The sequence below is a fragment of the Nyctibius grandis genome, chromosome 15 (genome assembly GCF_013368605.1).
Source record: "Nyctibius grandis isolate bNycGra1 chromosome 15, bNycGra1.pri, whole genome shotgun sequence".
Lineage (NCBI taxonomy): Eukaryota > Metazoa > Chordata > Aves > Nyctibiiformes > Nyctibiidae > Nyctibius > Nyctibius grandis.
In genome coordinates, this window is record NC_090672.1 from 6,043,568 (window position 1) to 6,062,374 (window position 18,807).

At 48.9% G+C, this 18,807-nt stretch overlaps 1 protein-coding gene across 1 annotated transcript; it reads left to right on the forward strand.

The window, feature by feature from the left end:
- Positions 1 to 2,117: 2,117 nt before the first annotated feature.
- On the forward strand, positions 2,118 to 10,292 carry WBP2 (WW domain binding protein 2). Its single transcript, XM_068413248.1, has 8 exons — positions 2,118 to 2,216; positions 4,019 to 4,127; positions 4,678 to 4,813; positions 6,368 to 6,460; positions 6,767 to 6,883; positions 7,107 to 7,229; positions 8,400 to 8,476; positions 8,649 to 10,292. The coding sequence occupies exons 1-8, from the start codon at positions 2,158 to 2,160 to the stop codon at positions 8,700 to 8,702; spliced, it is 768 nt and encodes a 255-aa protein (XP_068269349.1). The 5' UTR covers positions 2,118 to 2,157; the 3' UTR covers positions 8,703 to 10,292.
- The last annotated feature ends 8,515 nt before the right edge of the window (positions 10,293 to 18,807 follow it).

Here is an 18,807-nt window from a genome sequence, read left to right on the forward strand (position 1 = left end):
AAATAACAAAGATTAACAGATTAGGCACTTTGTCCTTAGTGTTTTCAGTTTTTAGAGTATAAATTTCCAAGGTTTTCTAAGTGACAAGAAGGTCTAGAACTTCCCACGCATGCTGGCAGTCACACCGGCACCTTTTTTAAATGAAGGCTGAGTTTCTTAATACCAAATGTCGGCTGGAGCTAGGAGAAAAACATTATTTGGTGAGACTTAGTTCGTGCGAGGTGGCAATGGTTCAGCTGGGCGCTTCGGTGGAAGCCGAGTGGATGTCTGCTACTGACTTTAATAGGAGAGGAATCAGGACTGTTTGTTATAACCATTTCTTAAAAGGGAAACTTACAGCTTATTGAAAAAGCGGATATGAAAAGCACAAACTTGCTCTTTTCTTGCCAAGAACCGTACAGATTATGTCACTGCATTTATTTAAATCTGTTTTCCATTATGTAGCTTTTCTGCTTTTCCCCCCGCCCCGCACTCCATCTGGTTCTCAGGCACTCAGACAGGGCTGGGCTGCAAATGCTGCAAGAAAAAGCTCAAATACATATGAAAAGATATATTTTAGGGTAAAAAATGATATAATTTAGGGTAATATATGATCTTAATATATATTTGTATATTACTGATACACAGTTGTTAGTTATTGATATGAGAAGCCCTTCAAAACAGTTGATTAGTTTTGCAGGGCTCTGATTTTTGATGAAATTATGCAATCATTAATTTTTTAAGAGTTCCTCCTGCTTGCTCACCTGGAGGCAGGAGATTATACCCTTACTGTAGCTCTGCAAACGCTGCAGGTATTTTCCTGTTCCCAGATTCCCTCCCTGCAGCAGGCAGACAGACAGGGTCCTGACTTGTTTATAGGGTGACTGGTTATTTCTTCCAGTTTAACACTCTGCAATATAAAGGGGTTGTTTTAGATGTGATTGATTCCAGCGTGGAAAGCAGCCAATAACGGGCCCAAAAATCCATTTGCAAATGGGTGAAACACAAAATGTGCATCAAACATGGAACAAAAAATTGCTGGAAACAGAGCAAGCATCTTTGCTGTTTGTGGGCTAAGCCTCGTTTTATGTGCAGCGCCATCACATACGTGGGATGATTTTTATTCTGCTCTACCAAACATCTTAATTCTACCCATACCACCTACTGAAAGTCCAATTTTGTCCCCGTTTCGCTTAATTCTGGGCTTTTCCCTGGGAGATCCCACCAGTGTTAAAATCACTTGTGGTTGCATGGGATGTGCAAAAAGCCCCTTCTTGCGTGCAAAACTGGACAGCCTCCTAGGGAAAATGTTTTATCCGCTAGTGAGCTGGCCAAGAAATGTCTTCAGGATAAAAAACGAGGTGCAAACCGCAGCAAAATACAGCATTTTAAAACAAAATGTTGAACACCATCGGGGTGCTCTGCGAACTCCCACCTGCGAAGCGCTGCTAAAAAAAAAGCCATAAAAACTGCTGCCAAGATCAGGCAAGCTTTAAATAACTTAAATCATTTTATTATATATGGTCAGCAGCACATGTAATGGGATGATTAATGGGTTTATAAACATGCTAGAGAGCTCTCCCAAAAAGGAGACTGGCTTTTTGGATTACCCTTACTCTTATGTATTAGAAAACTGAGGAAACTTAATAAAATCTAAGCAGGCTTGAGCTCGGTAAATTAATATTGATTATAAATCGTGGAAGGGAGCGGGGGCTGGAGGTCTCCTCAGGGATGGTCAGGCCGGGAATAGCAGCTCCCAACGATGTGTGGGCCTGCTGCCCCCGGGCTTTGGTGGGGACGATGGAGGTGGTGAGTGAGGGTTGGGGACCCGGGTTGGGGCAGAGCGGGGTTGGAAGCACTCCTCAAATCGAGCAGGCCCCCAGGTCGCCCGCCGGCCGCCATGACACCCCCCTCCCCTCATGTGTCGTGGTTGTCATGGCGGGCGACGCGGGGACTACAACTCCCATCATGCACCGCGCGGCCCGCCCTGCAGGCCGTGCCATGGCGGCCGGCGGGCGACTCGATGACTACAGCTCCCAGCATGCCCGCACGTCACGTTCCCGTCATGCCTCGCTCCCGACTTGACGCCCAAGGCCCGTCTCCCGCGCATGCGCAGAGTGAGCTCGGCGTTAGGAGGAGGAGGAGGAGGGGGCGGCGGCGGCGGCGGCGGCGGCGGCCATGGCGCTGAACAGGAACCACTCGGAGGGCGGCGGCGTCATCGTTAACAACAGCGAGAAGTGAGCTGTTATCCCCCGCGTTTTCCCCTTCTCCGGCCGCAGTCGCCGGGGGGATTGCGGGGAGCTGCCTTCCTCCTCCCCTTCTCCCTCAGGGGGAGCGGTTGTGTGTGGGGGGGGTGCTGCTGCGGGTCTGTGGTGCCCCGGGGCCTGGAGGGGGTAGGGGGGGTAGTTTAATCCTCTCGGTGCCGGCGTGGCTGGGCTCGCCTTCCCTTCTTCTCCCTACGGGGGTAGGGGCTGTACGTAGCCCCCTGTCCCTGCGTTTCCCCGGGGGGGGCTTTGCTGGGCTCAGCCGCGGGCCTCCCCCCGACACACCGCTCCCCCCGCCTGCCGCTGGCTCTTATGCTGTCCCCGGCCTCTCCCCCGAGTGCTCGGTGAGAGCTGGCAGCGCTCAGCCCCCAGCCAGGTGATTCTGGCCTGGACCCAAGCCTCATCCATCTCTCGCCAGCCGGCGCTGCGGGAGAGCTGGGATGCTGCACCTGCAGTGTGGCTGTGTTCAAGAGCTGCCCGCTTGGGAAGCGCTGGGCCGCCTGCCCGGTTTGGTTTGCTGGGTTCCTTGCGCACACACCCCCTCGGTGTATTCGGGAAGCAGCAACAGTGTTGGAAAAAGGTTCTGGGATATAACCATGGAAACAGAAAGCCTCCACAGAGCTGCCTCTGTCTGCATGGCAGTGGGCTGTCCTCACCCTCTGTGTCTGCCAGTGTGCTTCAGTTCCAACGTGGCAGTCACCTGCCTCTGAGACAAAGGGGTAGTTCATTCTTCAAGGCTGCTTTCCACGAGACCATTTAAACATTGCTATAGGAATTCTGCGCCTGACTTTCATTTGAGATGTGACCCTTCTTAGAAGAATTTAGTAAGATCAACTGTGGGCTTTAAATTTGCATTCACTGAAACAAAACAATTGTGGCAGCTTAATGCGTTACAGTTCCCAGTAGTCAGCCTGCCTTGGATCAGGGGTTACCTCTCCCACGGCAGCCCAGGCTGCTTGTGGTGGTTGATTCAGCTGATACGCTGGAGCGTGAGCAGAGGTGCTGGCCCCTGTGCCCTTCTGGAGCTTTTGCTGGAGGGACAGGTACTTGCTGGCAGAAGGGAAAGGTGAGTGACTGAGCATGGTAACACGTAAGCTGCCAGAGATAAAGGTGGTGGAGGCTTCTCCAGCTTTAGGGATTAGAGTCCCTAATGTGGATGCTGTTTTGTTAATATAAGTTACTGCATCCATCCAAAGGTATTGCACTGGTTTTAATCAGGTCAGTGTCTAATTGAGAATTAAGGAGTCAGTGCAGACAACATGGGTTAATGAAGTCTAGTGGTAAGAAAGGGGAGTTCCTCTTGATCACTTTTTTGTGACACAGATGCTTAAACAGTGGTTAGACTGTCAGCAGCCGTGTTGCGTAAGGCAGACTGAGCAGTTCCTGCTTCAGCAGTCCTTCCTCTGTTGTGTTACTTGTGGTAAACCAAATTAGGGAACTGATCCAGCAGAAATGCAACACAAAAAAAAAATTAAAAAAAAAGTCTTGAGATCTTGATCAGTTCAATTGACTAGGTTCCCTGCCTGGCTACGCAGACAGCAGTAGCTGTGCCAGCACGCTGAGGAAGGAACACAAGGCTGAGAACAAGCAGCCAGTATTACTTAAGTTGCTACTGCCAACAAAAAAAAAAGGCAAGTCGGACTGATTTTGTCTGCTGAGCACTGGCCTGAGGTTAAAGGCAGTTTTGGTAGGTCAGTAACCTTACATGCATATTGCAATTCTGCCTTGAGCTGTAACACTGTGACGCCGTGTCTCTTCCCTCATCTTGTTTGCAGCGTTTTGATGACCTATGATCACATAGAAATTACCTTCAGTGATATCGAACCTATGCCAGATGCCTTCAAAGGGACCAAGAAAGGGAGTGTTTTCTTGACTCCCTACCGAGTAAGTAGTAAAAGGCTTTATCTTGTGTAAGGAGATAAGGGCTCTTTGCAATTCTGTATTTAATTGTCCTCAGTGCTGCATGAAAGTCAGGATAATCTACTACCCCTTGAAGTATGGCTCATCCTCTCCATCCGGGGAGCATTATGAATTCATTGCATATCCTATCTATTTGTCAAAAGGTAATAAATCTGATTAGTTCTTATACAGGCAGCTGTTTAGTCCATCAGGCATCTTCAAGATTGGAAATTAGCAGTGGTCTGGAAATGCTGAATGCAACAGCACAGCTACTAAATCATGGTTGTGTGGAGCAGTGAGTTCTCTGGAAGCTGGGGGGAGTATTATCTGAGCAAGGGTAGTCCTCTGGGAAGGCTTTATGCCTCGAGGCTTCGGTTTACCTTTGTGGCTGTTCTGTGTAGCTTCTGGCTTGCAGAACTGATGAGGAGCTTCAGATGTGGAGTTTCAGTCCATCAAAAAGTCTCTTCAGATAATAAATGGGGGCTGTGTTTCCCGTTTGTTTTAAATACCCTTTGTAATGTTGTTTTCTTTTCAGGTTATCTTTGTGTCGAAGGGAAAGGACGCTATGCAGTCTTTCATGATGCCCTTTTATTTGTTGAAAGATTGTGAGATTAAGCAGCCTGTCTTTGGAGCAAATTACATCAAGGGTACAGTGAAAGCAGAGGCAGGAGGTAGGTATAGTACAGATGTATGTTCTGTATCTTACTTCAACTACACAATTCACAGCAAAGTAAGTATCCAGTGTAACCGAAACTGGATACTGACCAAATGGGTTTTTACAGCACTGCTAAAATGTGTTTCTTTGAAACTAGCAGCTAAAAATACGCCCCTTATTTGCTCCCTGTACAGTTACAATGGACAGATCTGTTCTGCCACCGATCACATTCCTACCCTCTGTGCAAAATACTAAGCTCAATCAGCCAAGCGATCTCCCTGAGTAACCATCAGAGCAGAGTCGGCAGGAGTGAGGATGGCATTTTGCTTTGGTTGGTTGGGGTTACCTGTTAGTTCTGCATCCAGGTCCTCCTATGCCAAAGCCTCGTGATCCTTTCTGGGTCTGTTTGGGTTTTCAGGTGCAGGTCTCCAGAGTGCTGCTCTCTATCATCGATTTCTTGTGCAGTTCAAGGAAAGGCGTGTTATTGCTGTAGTGCATGTTCGCAGTAAAAGTGACACTGGGAAGAGAATGGACTGTCTTGAAATTAGGGAATCTTTAAGGGCTGCTTTCATAGTATGTTCAATGGGAAGGTTGTGATAGATGTTTTCAAGAATATGTTTTATGCAAAGGCACATGGGTCAGTAAACTCTTTAATCCCCAGCTTAATTTACTTTATTAGTTGTGGCACTGAAATCACAGTGCAGTGCTTAGGAGACTTCAGTCTGTAATCCTGAAATCAGCATTGTAGCTTCTGTATGGGAGCAAAGTGGCACTATCCAGTGTGAGAGGAAGCTCGAGCAGGAACGACAAACACTAAATGGTGTGAAAGGTAAACGGCTTTAGCTAAATCTTTGTGAGTTTTCCCCAGAGGCTGTCTCCTTTAATGAGGATGTTGCTTTAACAGCCATGAGAGTCTGGTTTAGCTCAAAAGGCTCTTTAATCTGTGTCCCTGCTTGAGCACTGACACAGCTTCTGCTTTGATGCAGTGTTGGGACTCTGGGCTGTGCATGTTTTTCTTTTTTAGCCTGTAATCTGAGATGTCACTAATTTTTTTTTTATTGTTATTATCCTGACTTGAAATATTTTCCATGGACTCTAATGGATTTATGTGGACCATGTTTTTCATTAAGCTCTTTGCTTCATTGGGCACTCAAACTCCCAAACTAATTTATAGCTGACAGTTAGGTGTAGTTGCAAAGGCTTTTTAGCAAATGGGATTAACAAAATCCCTGTCTTCTGTACTGATCTTACACAAAGCTAGAGCAAATCCAGCGCTCCTGATAGCTTGGTCTGTGGGCAGCTGGTGTAGAAACAGGCAGAACTTTAGTAAGCTTTTGAATGTCTCCCTCATTGATGTTCTTCAGGTGTCTCTTGACCTGAAAATACTGCCCAATGTGAATTTTCCTCATAATAGGGTAATTCTACCACATCATCTGCATTTTTTTTCTTGGATATTTGGCACAAGCTCTTTAAAGAATTATATACAAGGCATCTGTAGATAAAGCATGGAAGCTAAATAGCATCAAAACAGCTTCTCCTTGCTTCTGAATTCTGCCTTTCCTCCGTGCAGGCGGCTGGCAAGGATCCGCCACGTTCAAGATGACCTTTTCAGCTGGGGGCGCCATCGAGTTTGGGCAGCGCATGCTGCAGGTGGCATCGCAAGGTAGGGGAGTCTGGTGGTGTCTGCCAGAGGGTATTGTGGTTTCAGGAGGCTTTGCAGTCATCTCACAGCAAGGGCAGTTTTAGGTTGCAACAGGGTGGATTCAAATCCATGCGAGGTTCCAGATGTATCTGGAACTTCCTTGCTTTAAAACATACCTACTTTTTTCACATCCAATGAACAGCAGATTTATTGGCATGGAGCTCGTTTGTTTTTCAGATAAGGACTCTAAGTTTGTTGGAAGTTCTTGGCCTGTATTTGACGCAGGTTTGATGTTTTGATGAGGTAAACTTATCTTTACTTTTCCAGTCTCCAGAGGTGAAATACCCAGTGGAGCTTACGGCTATTCCTATGTGCCAAATGGATCCTATGGTTTCGCACCAGCTGTGGCTAACGGGGCCTATGCATACCCACCACCTCCTCCTGGTAAGCCTTGGGATTGAGGATGGGGATTATTCTAGTTAGCAAGTTAAAATAGGTAAAAAGGGGAAGAAACACAAATTTTATGTAGTCTTTTAGATTGGATCTGATGCCTTGTGCAGTTTTTGTTTCTGAGCTTAATTATATTTGCTTTTGGCTTGTTGTGGCTGTATGCTGTGACCCACCCGAAGGAGTTAAGTCTCTTGCTGTGCTATTTCCTTCCTGACAGAGTTTTATCCTGGCCCTCCTGTGGTGGATGGAAACATGGGTTACATGCAGCTTCCACCCCCGCCGTACCCAGGGCCCATGGAACCCCCGGTCACTGGGCCAGACCAGCCTACCACTTCTGCAGGTAAAAAACATGTTCAGGTGAACTGGCTCACGATGGTTTTGTTACCTGTGAAACAGACATTGTTTCTTGTCTGTTATCTCTTGGGGAATTGAGAGTCAACTTAGAAGCTCCACTTAGAAGTTAAAATTGTTCAGGAGGAGGATTAGGGAGCTCCCATAACTCCAGCATTGTATATCCAGCTCACTCTGGAGGCCAGCCTGCTTCTCTCCACAGTAGATACCATTAGTGGATACTTTGCAGCTGGTTTTATTCTTCTAGTGACAGAAAAAATACAGTTTGTGATTCTTCTGTTGTGATAATCTTGCTCTGATAGATGAATAAAAAGAAACTGATGGTGAAATGTGTTTCTAGTCCATTCTAGTTAGCAAATGTGGCTTTGGTGATAGTCGCTCCCCCTTCCCCTGTTTCACTCTAACCTGATCACTTTTGCTTAAACAATATGGAACAGAGGAACAGATGATGGAAAGGAGCTGGGAAAATACCAGTCTCATTTTCACTCTGATGTGATTTATTGAAATGATTTTGAACATGGTTTTAAAAGATGTGTGAGGGGCCGGTGGGGGGAAGAGTTTTTGTGGTTGGACACAACCATAGGTCTCTGGCAGGTAAGGATGTTTGTCTGCATAAGGATTTAACTTCTCTCTTTAGTTTGAATGAACAACCAGTCATCTTTGAACTATTATTTGGAAAGTGGCACTGATCCAGATGGTTGTACAACATTTTTGTATTCTGCAGAAATAGAGGATCAGGATTATCTTCATAAATTACCGCTTTTAAAGTATGAATCCCCTGAGCTGCTATAAACTTGTGCTGATTTTTGCTTTGTCTTGTGTTTTCACTCCCAAGAAGGACGGTTTGTTGACTGCCTTTTAAGGGGTATTGTCTGTATTCAGGCAAAAGAGCTGTTAGCATTTATTTGTTGCCTAACAGACAAGTCCCAGGTGACAATTCCAAACTAAATCTTGGTCTGTTTCACTTCAGACTTGACAGTCCTGTGGCAACTGGAAGAGATAAGCTCAATTGTGTTTGTTGTAGCTATTTTGCAACTCGAGTATCGGTCAAATAGTGCTCTGTGAGTAACACTTGATGGCCCGGAATATGTGGAGTTTTTGTTTGATTGTAAAAGTTCTCTGTGTGTCACCAGATCTGTAACTTCTCTTTCTGTGACAGCTGAAGCGAAGGCTGCCGAAGCCGCTGCCAGTGCTTACTACAGCCCCGTCAACCAACACAACGTCTACATGCCCGCAGTGAGTCCCTGTATCGTTTGCAGTGTGAGCCCAAGTGTGTGTTTAGCAGTTCTTTTTCTCAGTGTCACAGCAAAGTTTGTCTGAATTGATTTTGGTGTTGGGTTTTTTGGGGGTTTTGTGTGTTTTTTTTTCTTACCCATGAATTGATTTTCTTTTATTGTCTGTATTTCAGGACCAGCCACCCCCTCCTCCATACTTCCCACCAGAGGACAAGAAAAAACAATAAACTAACCCAGAACTTCTCCACAAGTCATTGCTTTCTTACTTCCCATTTTGGCAGAATCTTGGGGCATTGTCCATAGCACTGAGGAGCAAAGCCTTCCCCCAAGGCACATGGCTTTCATGGACTCTAGTGGTAGATATGTGCAGAGCAAGGGGAGAGATTTCAGCAGCCTGGGTTACCTTGCAGAGCTCTGAGGGTTTGCTGTCCTGCCGCAGTATTCCCTTCTCCCTGTGCGCGGCATCACTAGGACTGGAGGTTCTCTTCATTTGTGATTGTTTCCCTTACAACTCTTTCTTTTTGTACTTAAATTATACCTCTTTAGAGTAAACAACTGCTCCAAACTGGTAATTAACATGCTCATAACATGGAAACAAGGCTCTTGGGGGATGGGGGGGTGTCTTAAATTTACCTTAGCGTGCAGCCAGGAGCATCTCTGGACACAGGGATGTCTCTGGGTATTCCTCTCAACCCAGAGTATCACATCCAGCTTTTCCCTCTGCTGCTGAGAAAGGGCTTCAAAGGGAACCTCTGGGATCTCAAAGGAAATAGATATCTGTTACGTTTTTCAGATATCTGTTAAACTTTCTTCGGTTTTTTTTAGCTACATCATTCCTGACAATCGTAGCAAATAATCTGGTAGCCCTCCAAATTTTCCTGCTGTGCACCTTGTATGATGATGCTGACGAGCTTCCCTTCTTAAGAAAACATACTGCTCTTTACAGGGCTGATTAGTAGCATATAACTAATTATAGATCATATGGGAACACTAATTTTCTGTCTGTTTTTTCCAGTTAGGTGTGTGGGCTTGAGGTCACTAAGTCCTGAATAGTCTCTTTATAATGCACTTTTTTTATTTCTTTGCTGTAACACAAGTTACACTTTTTGGCCAGTGAAGTATCTTACTGCTGTGATTTAACTGGTGAATTAGTAGCTAATGAGGGGAAGATACTTGCTTTACTTCTGCCCTGGAAGCACTTGAGAGAATATGCAAAACGTTGGAATAAGGTGTTAGGTACAACAGAGGTGCTTGTTTGAATGTTGTTTAATGCTGTTGGTGTTCCTGGATCAGCTAATCAGGAAATTCGCAAGTAACTTGAACGTGGACTGAGGGTTCAAGCATTTTCTTTCCATAACATTGATTAACTGAACTCATTAGCAACAACTCTAGTATGCAGAACCTCTGCAGGACTGATCAGAATCCAGGTTGTAAGACTTTGCGTTGTACAAAGCTTTGCACAAATGAGGCTTCACTGACTTCTGAGAGCTGTGGGAGAGAAAACCCTTCCCAGCAAGTGTGAAGAAAGATCGTGCGCTAGGAAACTTCTGAGACTTGCTGCATGCAGCCTGCTTGGAGAGAAAAAAGGTCCACCTCTTGTTTTCTTTTTGTTTGAGTCTAGCTAATTAATCAAGTTGCTACTATCTGTGCACTGACTTTTCTAGAATTGCTACTGCAGTGATGTAAAGAAATGGTTATTTTAAAAAAATATATTTATTTTGAAAATGTTTGATTAATATATTAATGTGAAATGACTTTTGAATGCAGATTTGTTTTGCCAAGACTGTGAAGTAAAGAGAAATCAGCTCAAAACTTAATGGTGTTTGTGCATCTGTGTGTGTGTGAGTGGGCAAACTTGATGGTGACTTAGTAGCTGTGGATGGGGAGAATTAAACAGCAGAATCACTTGGATTTTGTTCTTGGCTATTCATTGGTGACATTAGTACTTGATTTTTCTTTACTGACTTTGTGAAGTGAAAATAAGATGTTAAGATCTTGTAACAAACGCCCATTTCGCAGTTCCTGTTGTAAACGGGTGAGGCGACTGCTTAACACTTTACCCAGATGTGTTACCCAGATGGTTTTTCCAGACCAATCGTCCTTGTAAAGTTGCAACCCATTGCTAGAGGAAGTAGTTGAGGGTTGCAGCATAGTTGTTGCCTCTAAAATATGTCTCTACTTAAAAATAATCCATCTTTTTTTTTTTTTTTTTTCCAAGCATGCTGAGATGCCTGGGGAGTTCTGCTGAGTTCAGTCTGAACTCTCTAAGGTGGTGTGATCCACCTGGTAGCTCTTTTCCCTGGGAAAGTGAGGAGTCGTTACTCCAGCAGCATGAAGCGCAACTCCCGGGTACGCTCCAGCAGCAGCGCCGGAGCTGCTACTCCTTCTGTGTGAGCAGAATTAGGTGTGTCGGTATAGTTTGGCAGGGCTGGAGAGGAGGCGTCCCACGCTGGAGCTGGTCCTGTGGCTGCTGAGATGAGGCGAGTCCTTCCGGTTTGCACTGATGTGTGTCAAACAAGTTATTCAGAAGCTGCTCTACAGGTAACATCCAAACCTTGCTGGGCTTCATTCCTCTTCCCAGCTGCCCTGAGCTGCCTTAATTCTCTTGAACTCCCTGATAACTGGGGTGGACATCTTCCAGATTCTGCTCTCCTACATCATTTTTGACTTGCACGTCCTCCCACGTGGCTGTTTTACTGCATTTGAAGGCTGGCTGAGCCACTTGGGTTTGTTTTCTGTAGCGAGAAGTGGGTGGAGAAGGAAAGCATTAAGAGATAAAATGTTACAGCCCTGTGGGAACCTAATAAATTCTGTTTTGTGAATTAAATTACTTAAAATTGAGGTTTCCTGAATCACATCAGTCCAACTGTTAAGATGCTGCAGAAACCTCTCTGTGCTCTGTTCTGTTTTAAAATGGCTCTCTCCCAGTTACCCTCTGCTCCCAGATAATCCTAGAAAACACAGATTGCACAAAGTTTCCAGGCCTCTTGCCCAGCAGTGCTCACTGTGCAGCTCTCATGCCAACAATGAGCACAAACCCAGGAGGTTTTTTAAAATCTTTCTTTATCTAAGTGTGCTTGGGAGAAGAAACATTTGGGTATCTGCTCTGGTGAGAACTTGTATCCATGGTTCAACCTGACTGTCTCTTCCACTGGTGCGGACAAGCAGTAAGATCTGCAGAGAGACCATGGGGTTTGCTGTCTGGAAAAAGGAAAATATGTTGAGAGGATGAGTCAGGCTGGAATAAATGAAATATTCCTCTCCTCAGCGTGGGTGTTAGTGAGCTAAATCAGCGACTTTTGAGCTGTTAGCTTCTTACAATGGTTTGTTGGTCCCTGTTCCTCCGGGCTAGAGCTTGGCACGGTCTTTGAGGAGGTGAGAGGGAGCAAACCAAAATAAAGAGATTGATCACGGTCTTCTCAGTGCATTTGGAGCACGCTGGTGAGAAGTGAAGCCCATTCTGGGACTGCTGAAGCTGCGAGGCTAAAAGGCTGGACAAGTCACACCGTAGGCAAGGCTTGTGCGGCTGTTGGGTTGAGTGGAGCAGCACGATTCAGGAGGGTGCACATTTTGGCCAGGTAGATGCTGGTGAGAATCTCTGCCTTGCTCGTTAAAACCTGAAAATGCAGATTTGGCTCAGATACTCAGCACTTGCTGCCCTCTCCGTGATGGGAACCGGGGGCTGTGCTCTGCTTTGGAAAGGGCTTTGAGAGGGTGGAAGGGTCAGCCGGTCCTGCACCCATGTAGAAGATTTTAAATATTAAAGCAGGGAAGTGCAATTGAAAGTCTGCTTCTGCTCTGGAAGTGGGGTGGGAGTAGGGCAGGAGGAAATGTGCATTAATACGGCTCCAGATCTGGTCCCTGCTTGAATGATTAATCAGCTATGCAGCAGAGAGGAGTCACGTGAAAGCTAGATGGGACCGTTAAATTCTAGCACTTGGATGGTATTACACTACTGAAGAAAAAGAGGGGGCATGGGGAACAGGTAGCGTTGGAGCCAGTTAATCTGTTGGCAGAGATTTTTCTACCACCGTGTGCAGTTCTGTCTCCTTGATGTGATTTAGGCTCTTCGTTCGAGAAGTCGCTCGCTGCACCTTGCGCCTGCTTCCCCGCTCCGAATACGGGGCTATTTCCCTCCTTCACGGGGCTGTGGTGTAACTCGGTATTTCTAAAGTGCTTTGAGATCTTGTGCAAAAAAGCTGTTACTGCAGGAACTGCAGGTACTACTTACAGATTTCCTACTCTCGGCCCTGAAAGTCTTGCTGATATCCCTGGGGGCTGAGGAAGGTCTTTACCCTGGAAGGACGGGGCATGTGTGTGCTCGCCCAGCATTGCCTCCAGCCCAAGGAAGAGGCCGAGCCCTCCTCCTCCTCCACACCATGCTGCTCAGATTTCACCTTGAGCACTCCCGCTTCATGCGACCTATTGCAAAAAAAAACCCTAAAACAAATCATTATTTTCCATTAATTCCTTTATAGCTGGGGGATGTGCTGAGTGCTCACAGGGACTGTGGTTAAGCCAGCCTGGCCAGCGCCTGCCTGCCCCGTGTGCGCCTTCCTTCAGGGACCGTGAGGGCTCCCCACCGCTCTCCGAGCAGTAGACAGTCAAATTGCATCTCTGCCGCGTGATGGGCACTGATTTATGAGCTACGGCTTGCAGCGCCGGCTCCCTTTGCGAGTGCTGCTGGAGGTGGCAGGAGGCGTGGGGCGAAGTTTGGACCCAGCTGTTCCCAGGAGCGGGGCCAGCCCTCGATGGTGAGCAGCTCGCGTTGGCTGATGTGGTCGCATCGAGGGATCTCCAGCCGTGAGCAACTGCCAGGTTGGTATTAGGAGATGGGTTTTGCTAAGAGGGGCTGTGATCAAGAGGTAGTTTCAGGTTTAAAGCTGTACAAGTAAGGCCAAGTGAGAAATGTGGGTTTTTGTGGGTTGGTATGAAATGCCGGGACACGCAGGGTGGAGGTCTTCATTGTAGGCAAGGGTTTTCTTCGCAGCCGTACTGAGTATTACTCACCCGTCTGCTCTCCTGCGTGAGTCAGCTCAAAGAGCTGCCATCATGAGACTGAACTGGAAACTGGTATTTCAGCACCCTCCTTGCTCAAGGGCTGTCACTGTGCCACCGAGAGACGCCACAGCGGGATGTGAAGAGACCCACGTAGCGACGAGCAGGAGCAGGGACTCGTACCTGTCGGAAGGGCTGCTGGATCTCACATCTCAGGGTGCAAACGGACCGGGATCCCTCTCTCCTGCGTCCTCCCAGCCACCTGCCTGCCTTTTCCAACACAGTTGGGTACAGTCTCCAGATACTGGAACAGAAGGTATGGGCTTGGATTCCATTTGTAGCTCAGTTCAACAAATCCCATCTTCCTAAACCTTTCCTTTCCATTGCTCAAGTCCCGTCTCTCCTCCTCCACGTACTTTGCTCCATAAGGGCTGGACTCTGGCTGGGACACAGTCACTCTCCCCGCAGGGCGCGGATCGGCTGCACTAATATTCCATGTTTTGGTGTGTCTGTCTGGGATCTGGGGGTGGTGGGGGGGGTTCAGCCCTGCAGCCTTCTCCTGTTGTTCAAGCATGTGGCTCCGCGGGGCTTGGTGGACTCCTCAGGGGGCTTTGACACATGTATGGGGAGAGGTGGTGGTGGAAAAGCTGTGGGGGGAGCATTTCAGTGCTGAAGCTGGCCAATAACTTGGCGTGTGCACTCCAGGATAGCACAAAGCTGCTTAATACGCACCATGGGGCATTCCTGGCACCCGGTGTCAGCCCCAAGTTCTTCCACCTTCACATGCATCTATCCTGGTCCCTCCTTGGCTCATGCACATGCTGTGGGTCCTGCTGCTCTGAACTCAGTGCCCCAATCCAGCAGATGAAATGGCCTTGAAATCTGTGTCCCCCCTTGCCTGTCCCTGCAGTGAGAGCAGCCACTGCCCCAGCCCTGCTGCAAGGGGATGATAAATCCAGTGGCCGACACTGAATTCGTTTCACCGGGAGAGTGAGGTGGAAGAAATATTTGCTGCATGCACATAGCTCATGGCAGTGATGGAGAAAACATTTTAAAGCTGTCATGGGGTGCTGCAAGCGAGATGAATGGGATGCAGGTCTATACATAGAGTTTGTGACCTCCTAAAGGTCAAGGGGGGCTGCGCTCTCCCCATGCCTTGTGCTGCCATGCAGGGAGCCAGACACGGTGTTTGAGCAGGGGTGGTGTCTGGGCAGGTCAGCCCTGTGATCTGGGTCCCTGGGGGACGGCAGGGAAGTGGGGTCAGGGTGGGCAGGACACAGCGTGCTTTCCCCTTGGGGACCCAGCCAGCTCCCTGGGGAGCTGGAGCAGCTCCGAGCAGCAGCCGGCAGAGCTTGGCATCGCAGCAGCGTTTCCTCTGGAGGGGCTGGGGCTGGTCAGTGAAGCCCCTCTGGGTGACCAGGGTGCTGAGTGCCTCGAGGGCAGTGCCTCCGGAGTCCTCCTGGCACACCCCCACTGTGGAGCCAGCAGGTCTCGTGCCAAACCCGTGCTCCTGCCCAGGGCTCCTGGGGGAAACACAGCTTTCACAACCACCCTGCCCTGCGTGAGTGGCTGGCAGACCCCTTTGCTCTTCCCAGAAGGATGGGGTTCACCTTGACATCCTTCTAACACGACCCAAATGGGGTGGGGGGTGCTGTGTGTTCCTCCACTTCTTCCCAGGTACCACAGTTTTCTTGTGAGGTGCACTCAAAGCGCTCGGGAGATCCCGTGGAAGGAAGGATGCGGGGTTAGGGCAGAAATAACTGGAAGACCCCATAGCAGACAAAGCGGGTAAACGACTGACATCCCTCCTGGGTGTGAAATCGCTGGTCCCAGAGTACGCAGCGCCCGGGGGTCCCCGGGGCGATGCCCCGGTGGGCAGCCCTGAGGAGAGGCAGCAGGACTGTCCCTGCTCTCATTTTGAAACCACCTTCCTCTCCCCCGCACTGTGCTTTTACTGGACGCCTTGCCAAACGCCGGCAGGCACAGCCTGCTTTTGCAGAGTCATCGGACCCCGTGTTTGAAAGGAGAAGTGAGGGAGGGACATGTTGAAATCAGTTTTTTGTCTATTTGCCTGTTTCCAGCCGAGAGATCGAGATAAGGCTGAGGGCAAGCTGTGGCTCCAGGATTATCAAGCCAAGAGGTAGGGAGATAAACTGCTCTTAATGCTTGTGGAGGGTCCTTTCATACCAGGTTTTCCTTTAAAGGGAGGATACCCTTCAAAGAGGGCACTAAGGCTTGTTCTTTGGAGATCTGGTCTCTCAGCAGCACCAATAACTCTGTGCACAGACTAACTGTGGACTTTATTTATACTGGGGGCAGTCTGTAACACCCACAGGCCCTATGGCCTGTAAGGAGAAGGGTTTTCCTTTCAGATGAGTTGTTCTTAAAAGGAATGGAAGGGTTTGCTCTATATTGTGCTCACTCTACATCGTGCGTATATATGGTACGTGCCCCTGGCTAGTTATTTTGGGGGGGAGATGGATGTTGAGGGGAGGGAGGCCTATTTTAGGGAATGCTGACCCTCTCCCTTTGGAAAACAAAGTCCCTTTACAGGTCCTGACCTGGGGTGTCTGGGATGTTTTGCAAGGTCCTGGCTGGTTGTCCTGCAGGTCTGGGGCATGGAGTTTGTTGGGATTGTCTCTACTAACCAGAAATCTCTGCTAATTCTGGAGCTGCTTTTACAGGGTTTTTCTTATTGTTTTCTGGATGATGAGTAATTCGAGGTGCAAACATGATGAGATATGTGAGCCTGGTGGTTTTTGTCACTGGTATCTTGTGGAGCAGGTGGCTGCTGGTAAAACCCAGGGGGGAAAAAAAGGATATTTACTGCTATTGAAACAGGATCACCAAATAACTCTCCCTTTGCACACACAGAGGCTCAGAACGTGCGAGCCCTGCACAGAGACCTTCTGTAAGGGCCACGCTGGCCTGTGATGGGGACGTGGGCTGCCCACCCTGCCGGGCTGTGCCTGAGTGCTTCCAGCCAGCAATGCAAACCAGCCCCGAGCAACGCAGTGACCAGCTGGGGAATGGGCTTTTTAAAAGACCCTTCTACACTGAAGCTGAACTTTTTTCTCTCTGAAACCTGCAAAACCCCAGCACAGCCACCGGCTCCTGGCTGGAGAATGATTGCCTGATGCTTAGCAATATTAATAGTAGCGGTGGATTTTATTTCTTCAGCGTTACAAGGAGAAGGGAGGTGGGTGTGAGGTTTAACTAAACTCTTACCAGTTGTTCTCTCTGTGCTGGTTGAGGTGAGAAACATTTCTTTGATCTCTGTTGTTGTTTGTTGGCAAGAGCAGCTCGGGGATGCTGTGTCCACGTCCTGCCTTTATCTCTGTGGTTGCTCTTTGCTAGACCAGATTTTGCTTTTGCAATCAGAGCTAAAAGCAAAGATGACAGCAATAATTTTCAAATGCCATCGTGCACTTTACAGCCGCACTTCCCACTGACCACGTTCGGCAGCGGAGCACGGTGCTGACGTCCCAGATCAATAAGCAGCATTTGTGTGTGTCAAGGGAGAAGGATGCAGAGTAGAAATAAGCTCCTCTGCCATGTGCCCCTCCATCAGCAAGGGAGGCGATGCTTTTAAACTGTTTACCCAAGGTGAAGCAAATGTTAGGCTGGGTAAAGGCAGGGCTAGGGCTGGGCAAGCACCTCCGAGCATCTCTGCCAGCAAAGGGGACAGACACCCTCACCGGGCACGGGGCGACGAGACGGCTCCACTGCCAAACTGGGGAGCATGGAGGAAGGGATGCTGAAGCCCAGTTCCTCAGAGCTACTGCACCGGTGCCTGGGGACAGTTATAAAAGGGCCCTCCTGACATAGGAGAGAGCAGAAGTGTGACGAGCAGCTTTTTTCAGACCTCAGGGGATGAGGCTGAATGACTGCTGGGAGAGCAGGGATGGAGTCCAGCTTTCCGGTGTCTCGCGCTCTCTCTGGGTTTTTATTCCATAGATTAGCTCAGCATCCCCCTGCCCCTGCCAGCTTGCTGTGTGTGTGCTGTGCAGCCTCTCGCAGCCCCAGTCCCTGGATAAAGAAAACCTGACCCCCACATCAACCAGTTGACATCACCGGCAGCTCTTTTTCCATCTCATGGTCCCCCAACTTCAGGGAGCCCCTTTTGCCAATATAACCTGCTCTTACGGGGTTTCGGGGCAAAGGGAAGTCGTGTCTCTCCTAAAACAGTGCAACCTGCCTTAATTAAGGGACTAGAGGATTGCAAGGATGAAAAGGACTGGCTGCCTGCCTCCCTCCTGCCCTCCCGCAGTGATGCTGCTGCCAGCACCCTCCCGCAGCCCCGGCTTGAGCCAGTGCTGCAGGGTACCTCCACGCCGGTACCCCCGCCCTATCGGAGTCATCTCTTTGCAACACCTCGTACGATAGCGAAGGGGACAAACTTTCCAGCGCAGTTTCCACAGCCGTGGTTTGCTGTTTAGATTAAGCAGAAGTCCCTGACAGGCTGCACAGCACCACGAAACCCAACGTGGAGCTTCTGCCCCCGCTGCGTTGCATCTGAAGCATCTTGTTTACAGCTTCCAGGAGTGTCTGGGGGCCAGCAAGGCTGGCAAACCACACTGCCCTGGGTGGGGATTGCCGTGCTTTGCAAAGCCCACGGGTGCTTGGCAGCCACAGCAGTGACACGCAAGTCTGGAGCACAGCCTGGAGTCCTTTCCCTGGGCTGCAGGTCCATCTGTAAACGCTCACGCACCTCGACAGCCCCTCCGAGCCCAGACCTGAGGCTGCTCTTAGCTGTGTGTGTCAGACACCCAGGAGCAAACCAGCTCTTCCCTTGGCCACCCCCTGGGCTGTGGCTCCTCCTGACGCCTGCCCGGGCCTTCCCCCCTGTTCACCATCAGCTTTTCGATAGGGATCTCCGAGGGGAGGGCTCTGCTGCCGGGCTGTGACAGGCAACTCTTGCAAGTTGCAATCAGATAAAGTGTTTACGAGAATGAAAGCTGACAGTAAAGCACAAGTTTTTAACTCCATTTCCTGCTGCTTTTTTTTCTCAGTAACCAGCTCTGCCTGGACAGCCCGTTCGGGGGAAAAAGGCCGCATGCCCTTTCCCGGTGCCGTCCCTGGCACGTGTGCTGACTGCACCAGTTCTCAGCCCAACCTTGTCCAGCGCCCATGGGTGCTGCTGGGATTTTCCACCCTGCAGCTTTTGCACCAGGTTTCAAATCCTCTCCATCCCCTGGGGCTGAAGATGACTTCTGCTTTCTGTGGGGTCCCCATCTGTGCTTGCAGGGCATGATGGATCCCAAATACACATCAGAGCCCACATCCTCCACGTTGCCCCCCCCCATCCTCCCCACCACCCCGTTTCCTTGCTCG